Genomic DNA, 8,659 nt, shown 5'->3' on the forward strand with positions numbered 1-8,659 from the left:
CAGCCAGGCAAACTATGACAACAGATACATCCGGACTATGCCTGGGGAGCACACATGGCAGGGCAGTGCATTCAGGGCAAATGGACTACAGATCAAAGGCATCTGCATATCAATCAAAAAGAAATGCTAGCAGTACAGAATGCCCAAACAGCTTTCAAGGACCTCTTACACCCAGGACAACTAATAATAAAGACGGGCAACACCACAGTCGTGGTACATAAGGGGGCACACATTCCTACCCTCTGTGCAGGCAAGCAATGACCTTGTGGAACACAGCACTGTCTTACCAGGTTCAATTACAAGCACAATTCCTGCCAGGAAAGATAAACACATTGGCAGACGACCTAAGCAGAAACATCATGGATCCCCATGAGTGGAAACTAGATCCACAAGTATTTGCAATGATAACTCAAAAATGGGGACGCCCAGACATAGATGTTTGCCAACCCCCAAAACTACCAACTTCAAAAATTTTGCACAAGGACATTGCATTCCATCCCATCCACAAGCTTGGAAAGTGGACGCCCTCTCATTCAGTTGGAAAACATTAACAATGTATGCCTTTCCTCCACTGCCTCTTCTAGCAAAGGTACTGCTGAAAGTCAGATTAGAGAGGCCACAAATGATACTCATTGCACCAGACTGGCCACGCCAGCACTGGTATCCAATTCTAAGGAACATGGCCCACGGCCCACCATGGATTTTACCACAAATTCCTCACCTGCTCACCCAGTGAGACAATCAAATTCTACACAGCCAGCCCAAGACTTTAAACCTGGCTGCATGGCAAATTACCTAAACAACCAGCCAACACCTCTATCCAAAGCTGTTATGGATGTCATTCTGGAGGCCAGGAGGCCCAGCACCAGGAAGACCTATTCAGACAAATGGAAAGATTTTGCGCCTGGAACCAGGCTAAAGGCCAAAATCCCCTTGATCCAAACATTCCTCAGATTCTACAATATTTAACTGAGATGTTGCACAAAGGACTTTCATCTATTAAGATCCATGCCTCAGCAATTTCAGCTCATTACAACACGGATCCTCCTTTATTATCCACTCCTAAGACAGTACCTCAGAGGGGCTAAGAACATAAGACCGCCCAGGATAGCACCAACACCTACCTGGGATCTCAACTTTGTTCTGGAAAAGCTTACACTGCCACCCTTTGAACCAGCTTTTTCAGCTGATTTAAAATTTCTTTCATTGAAAACTGCCCTGCTACTAGCAATAACTTCAGCTAGAAGAGTCTCAGAACTACAGGTACTAATGGCAGTGGAGCCTTTCCTCATTTTTCATCAAGACAGAGTCTCTCTATGAACTAACCATTCCTTTATGCCAAAGGTGGTATCCAGTGAGGCCCTAAACCAAACCATTCATTTGCCCACCTTTTTCCCAAATCCCCAGAACAAAGGAGAAAGACTCCTGCACTCTTTGGACATTCACAGGCAATTACATTACTACTTGGATAAAACTAAGGCTTTCAGAAAATCTGACCAGCTCTTTGTAGCCTATGCTGCAGGATCACAAGGAAAAGCTATCTCTAAACAGACCATTTCAAAATGGATAGGACATTGCATACGTTTCTGCTACACGCATCATGGGAAACAGGCACCTGCTAACATTAGGTCCCACTCCACGAGGGCTACAGCTACATCAGCAGCCTTTCTCAGGGGGGTGCCAACCAAGGATATTCTGGAAGCTGCAACTTGGAGTACAGTGCACACCTTCACCACTTACCTCTATATTCTAAGACTAGAGCTGGTTTTGCCACTGCAGTTTTGCAGGGCCTACTAGCTGCTTCTAACCTTGTTTAACTCCACCACCCATCCTTAGCTTTGGGATCATACCTCTCAACTGTCGCTGATTTTCAGGGATGTCCCTGATTTTAACTCAAATTTTAACTCTGTCCTTCTTAATCCCTCCTAAAACTAGTGACTTTTGGGAGGAAAGGTGGTGAATTACACTTAATGAATAATGACAATAATTAAGAGTTATAAACTTCTTTTACTTCAGAAAATATGTATTAATTCATATGCTCTGATTCTGTCAATGTTTCAAGTTAATAGCACTGATATTTTAAAAGTGTCCCTGATTGTCCCTGATTTTTGCTTGACTTGTCCCTGATTCTGCTGAAATTTGTTCCCAATTGGTTGAGAGGTCTGTTTGGGATTCAACCCAAGTGTGATGACTGCAGCAGGGTAACACGATGAACATAGTACAGTTTTATACCTACCATAAATGTAGATGTTAGTGTTCAACCTGATGCAGTCCAGGTTACCCTCCCTCCATCCCCTCTGAACTAGCTGGACTTATCTATACCACTCTATCCTATACAACCTCTGTGGTGTATTTGCTTGTGCCTGAAGGTATTGTTTTATTTTTATATGTAATTTTTTATATAGCAATATATATGTATTGCCTACCTATTGGGGGCACCTGACATCTGGGGCAAGAAAAACTGAAGAAAATGGCATCGAATGCCTCTTGTATACCCCTGGTGCACTGACGTCAGGGAAGAAGCGACCGCAACCGACGCTGGACCAAGACTTTGGAACTCAGGCCGACTGCGGGACCGCCTGACGGCAGGATAACCCAAGTGTGATGACTGCAGCAGGGTGAACACTCGAACATCTACATTTATGGTAGGTACAAAACTGTACTTTTTGCATTCCAACTTTGGTCTCTGAGAGAGAACATCTCAGGATTTTAGGTCTCATGGAATCTGATTCTCATAATACCCGTGGCAAGACTCCACTTGAGAAGGATTCAGTGGTCTCAGAAATCTCTTTGGCCACAGCATCAACAACCTTCATCTTGGGGTTTGTCAGAAGAGAAGACTTTTGGTAGAGTCAGATATCCCTTAATCCAGGTCTCCACTTCTCTGTCCCTGCTTCAAAGCAGTCAGCCACCACAGTTGCTTTGGACTTCACCCTGGGAGCAGTTTCAAGAGGATAAAAGTGCAGGAGGTGTGGAACACCAAGGGTAGATGCAAGCACATAAATATCAAGTAAGTGCTTGCTCTGATCAAGGCACTGAAATCTCTGAATCGTGTTTAGTTCGTGGGACCATTTCACGTGGTTACAGACAGTACCACAGTCATGTACATAATCAAGAGAGAACTTGGTTGTGCCCCCTTTGCAGTTTAACAGGGTCTTTATTAAATCAGTGAATGCTTAAAATAGCGAATGCTGATTTATCGACGCTTTAAAAGCGAAAGCTTGAAATCCTGAAAACATGGAACATTGACTTTTTTTCCCCAGGGAAAAAAATCGCTGGGCCGTTTTCAGGACTTTGCCATTTCCTCCACCGTGATGCAATCTCAGAGAATGGTATATTTAGGTTGGTTGGGGGGGGGGGGGACGAAGCTCCCCACTTTTCGTGTTCTGAAGTTTTTTTGGGGGGGGGGGTTTGTGTGTGAGAAACAACAATTTTTATTTCCCCTGGGAAAAAAATTTGCTGTTCCATGTCTTCGGGATTTCAAGCTTTCACTTTTAAAGGGTCAGTGAATCAGTGTTCGCTATTTTAAATGTTTGCTTATTTAATAGAGACCCGTTTAAAAGCACAGTCTCACTCTACAGCCATCCTACATTCCATCAGAGCAAAAGTATGTGGCAGACAAGCTGGGCTGGACAAGGACAGACCCTTCCAAATAGAAACTAGACCGGGGTTCTTCAAGTTCTGATCCATCTGTAGGGAGTTCTTCTAGTAGACCACTTTGCCTTTTCTCTGAGCAATCATATGATAGGATTCTGTTCCAGGACTCCATGCAAGAAGGCCTGGAAGATAGATGCCTTTTTTCCCTTGGACAGGAATGTTCCTGTATGCTCTTCCACCCTTTCCAGTAATATCCAGGGTACTTCTGAAGATTCAGAAGGAATCCCCCAGTATCATTGTGGTGACTTCCTTCTGGCCCAGGCAACCATGGTTCTCCCTTTTAGAAATGGCCAGGGGCACTTACCATAAGCTTCCTTAGACTGGATCTACTCACACAAGAACAAGGGTGTTTGATATACTCTGAGATCAGTCGACTTTAACTGACTAGCTGGATGATAGGTCGTAACTCCCTTTAGGCACCTGTTTACTGAGGATGTGCAGCAGGCACTAATTTGGGCAAGAAAGGCTGCTACTAGAAAATAACGTATTAGCAAATGGAAAAATGTTTCCTAGTTGGGGCCAGCAGCATAACCAGCACCCATCCCAGGGCTAGTTGTTCTCTGGTTCTATAATATTTGTGTGGAATACTATCTTATGGCCTTTCTTATTCCTCTATAAAGGTTCATTTATCAACCATGTCAGCATTTCTGCCCATGAATCCTTCCTTTTCAGTGCAGTCTCATGTCAAAATATTCTTGAAAGGAGTTTCACATGAGAGAGTTCTAGGAAAATCATTGCCTCCTCCTTGGGATCTTAATTTTGTGTTAGAGAAGCTAACACTTGATCTATTTGAGCCAGCTTATGTGGCTGACTTGATGTTCTTAATATGGAAAACAGTTTTACAGATTGCTCTGACATCTGCAAGAAGGGAGTTGCAAGATCTTATGGTGATAATCCCCATCTCTTCTTCCACAGGGACAGGGTTTCTTTGAGAACTAATCCTCCTTTTATGCGTAAAGTGGTGTCCGAGTTTACTAAAAACCAAGCTGTCCATCTCCCTGTTTTCCTTCCTGAGCCTAAAAATTAGGGAGAAAGGCTACACCATACCTTTGATGTCCACAGACAGCTTGGGTACTGTCTTCACAGAATTGAATCCTTCAGATCAGTAGTTCATTTCCAGTGAGCCTGAGTCAAAACATAATATTTCCAAATGATTATCTAAGGCTGTTAGCTTTTTTTATACTCACCATAACAAAACTATTCCAGGCAAGGCCAAGGCCCAGTCTGTCAAGGCGTTTGCTTCATCTGTAGTTTTTTGGAAAGGGTTTCATTGTTTAAGTATCCTAGATGCTGCCAATTGGTCCTCTGTACGTACTGTCATAATGCACTATTAATTGATTCTTTTTCTGTGTCCAGCTCAAGTTGTGCTCGGACCATTCTCCAGGGGCTCCTGGACTCTTCTTCAACTCCTTAATCTACCCATATAGCCAAAGCTACTGCAACCGTGATCAATATACTGAACATAGTACAGTTGTGTAAGTAAAACTTATCATAGCCATAGATGTTTGAATGACCACTACTACAGTAGCTGCTTGGTCCCTCCATCCACCTTGTGTTTTATTCCAGAGTGTGGATGTTTATTTTTTTTTTCTCAGCATTGTCATTTCAAGGTTCAGCCTCCTTGTCTCTGCTGGCAGGAAAGCTCTGAAGGGCTTTGTGCTCAAACTTGTCTTTTAGTCAAGTTCATCATGAGCTGGTTGGCAGTTTGACCACATGGAAGGTGCCTTGATGCTTTGGAAGTGTCCAGCTGTTATATCCTTGGCAAGATATAACCCATATAGCTAAGGCTACTGCAGCAGTGATCATTCGAACGTTTACTTTTATGTTAAGTTTAACTTGTATAACTGTACTAATTCAACTGTAATCCCTTCATTGAGGGGTCCTCTCTCATAATAGGTGATGGTAAAAATGTATTGGTTATATTTAGAAAGAGAAGTCATTAGAGCAGAGAGTGTACCAACCCACCATCCCCTGATTAGCTGTATTCAAGATATCTCTTTTCTGCAATTAATGTGTGAAATGTGTTCTTGTGCATACGTGTTGGTAAGTAGTAGTTTGTTAACAAATATTAAACTGAATACCTGGCAGCACAGATTATGTAAGTGGCAGTATTGCAGACCAACATCAGTTAAGACTACTACGAGAACATGTGTTGACTCAACAGAAAAGTACTGCTGAAGAAAAATTGCCAAGATCTACCATGCTTAAAAAGTTAGCCCAAATGTTACTACAGCTTTCTTACTGACTTTTGTTGTGATAACTGTTTCACACAACTTTACTTTTATGATTTAAAAGGTTTCATTTTGGAATTTTTTTTGCTTATTCATTCATTGTGACACCTTTTTTCTTTTTTGTTTTTTAGCTTGGCATGTTAAGCAGTGCTCGTCATTAATTCATCGCCCTGAGACCTGACAGAACCCGATAAGAAAAGACTGAAAAGATATAACTCATTTGTGATTTATCATTATACTGTCGATGTACTCACCCTGTTGAAATCTGTCTTTATCCCATCCTTAAGTACCATGTATGAGTTCTTGCTAGATTGTGAAAGTAGACTGAGACCATAGTGTGTATTTTGACATTTTGATAATTATCTCACAGAGAATATTTTCTCAGAACAGATTAAAATAAACTCGCAATTTTGGCACTTAATTTAATCACAAACAGTGTCTAAAGATGTATTTTGCAGATAGCAGCAGAGAGAAAAGTAATTAAACATATGTATATAATGTATGTATATGTTTATACCATACCTTTTTCTTTTTAATTTTGACAAAAATTAAGTTCTAGTGACATTGTTGCAAGTGGCATAGATACTCTTGTATTACTGTAATGTGTAATAGTAAATGATAGTTTTGTAAGCAAATGAGTTTTGCATTACCTAATGAAGTCTATTTTTTGTTCTCTTCAGTTAAGTATTAGCAGAAATTAGGAAAGCAAAGATCATCTGTAATTATCTTGTATAGATTACATACAAGCTCTGTGGACTAACAGAAAGCAGCAAGGTTATTACCCGTTTGACTTTTACTGGCACTGTGTATTGAACATCTTTAGACATGTCTGTGTTGCAGTAATGTAAATTGTAGAAAAATGTTTATCTTCATAAATGGTTGTGAGGTTAATAATGAAAGAGCTGACACTTAAAAATATCAGAAACTTTAAAGATCAGCTGGGTTTGAATGTCCTAAACGGTGAAATTCTACAGAAAACAAATGCAGGCTCTTGTATGCCACATTAGTTCACACACTGCAAACATTAGACTGGGCTAAAGTATTTTGCAGGGATCTGTATTCTGGTCCTTTGATGCCGATCTGTGAGTGTTATGTATGTTGTATTTCATGTTAATTGTAGAAGTGGCGGTATGTATAATCTTAGTAGTAGAGGTTCAGCCAGATGGGAATTCTGCTCTTAACTGTGCATGATCAGTCTTGCTTTCAGCAATATAACAGCTGTAGAATGTTATTAGTGGTTTAAGTAATGTGTGACAGTAGTAGAATTCCTTGCTGCTTTGACCCATTTCCAAGTCATCTGGATACAAAATGTTAAGTACAAACTACACAGTTAATCACAGTGGGAGGGGTTTCTTTGGGCAACATAGAAAAGAGCATTTTATGGGGAACAAGCTGCTCATTTCAGAAATGCCTGTTTTAATGCATGGTACAGCTGCGTGCTGAAACAGGTTAAATTAAACTTTGAAGTTGCTCAACAGTGTTTCAGCTGCCTAAGCAAAGTAGTTTTGATTCCCGGTTCTCAAAAGTGAAAAATGGAGCAAAAATGTTTGTTTTCATTGCTTGTGTAGCTGTTAAGCAGCATATGCGGTTTAGTTTATCTGTTACTGGCCGACAGCATTCTCTGAAATAAAGCCTGCTATATTCTCATTTTTATGAATTATTTCATTACATCATTTTAAGCTGCCATTTCAAAAGTTATGATGTACATTTGTTTTAAAGATCTGTCTTAGCATTCAGTAGTTATATAGGGGATAGCATATTTTCCGTAGATGTTCTGCTTTTTCATTTGGTTTTGTTACCTCCCTTCCTATCCTTTGAATGTTAATCGGGAGTGTCTTGTATTTAGCAGCTTGGGGTATTGTACCATCCTTCTTGTCATTTTGCATCAACAACACTACATTTAGAAACAAGCTCTGATCTTTATCATTCTTGTTGGAAGTTTTCCATATGTTGTGGTTTTCCCTGTGCAGACACAGAGCTGTAAGGGATCAGCTTCTCCCATTAACAGGCATATTATACAAGGAGGCCTTACAGCTGCCTCCATTGGTTAGATGCTGTGTTACCATCAATGAGTTGAAAACAGAACGAAGCACTTAGTTGTTGAGATGACATTTTGCATCCCTTCCAGACAATTGGTCATGCTAGGTGTAGGCAGATTATATCTTTATTTTTTTTGTAGACAACAGTAACTGGATGCTTTCTTCCATGGTCTTTATCAGTTGACTGAAAGATTGGATACAAATGTGACAGATTTTGTCCACGGACGAAAAATATGCCTAAACAGTTAAGGTACGCATAGATGAAAAAAATGCTTGTAAGCCAAGAATGTTGTGAAAGGAACAGGTGCTTGCACTTGACTGATTCTTGTCTTTTGAAGCACAGGGAAGGCAGAAAATGTGAAGAACATTTAAATGTAGCTTACATTGTTTTACAAGCCTTTTCTACATTTGTATGTGAATGAACTTTATGGAAATTTATCCAGTATATGACACCATGATTGCGTTTGCTTCCATTAACTCTGACTGGGTTTTAATTTTCAACAAGACCAGTGGAAGAAAATGATTGAGACTTCAGCCTGACAAATTATAAAAGGCATTTTTTTACAGGCGGTAAGTCTGCCCCCCCCCCCCTCCCCTGACACTGCTTCTTTACTTAAATATGCTAACTGCATGGTCACACAATTACATAGAAAAAACACCTCACGTAATTCAACACTGATGGGCATGCAAGTTGTAAACCAGCAGTAATTTTCTCTGAAAGGGCTATTTGCA

General features: G+C 40.5%; 1 protein-coding gene across 1 annotated transcript in view; it reads left to right on the plus strand.

Annotated features, from left to right (window-relative positions):
* EIF6 (eukaryotic translation initiation factor 6) overlaps positions 1 to 7,535 on the plus strand; it is a gene marked incomplete in the record, with an annotated part of 690,546 nt that extends 683,011 nt beyond the window's left edge. The window contains 1 exon segment of the mRNA XM_044090094.1: positions 6,020 to 7,535. Within this exon segment, the coding sequence (XP_043946029.1) occupies positions 6,020 to 6,032 (13 nt within the window).
* Between the last annotated feature and the right edge of the window lie 1,124 nt (positions 7,536 to 8,659).

Source organism: Protopterus annectens, chromosome 12.part0, assembly GCF_019279795.1.
Source record: "Protopterus annectens isolate FY-2018-M chromosome 12.part0, PAN1.0, whole genome shotgun sequence".
Classification (NCBI taxonomy): domain Eukaryota; kingdom Metazoa; phylum Chordata; order Ceratodontiformes; family Protopteridae; genus Protopterus; species Protopterus annectens.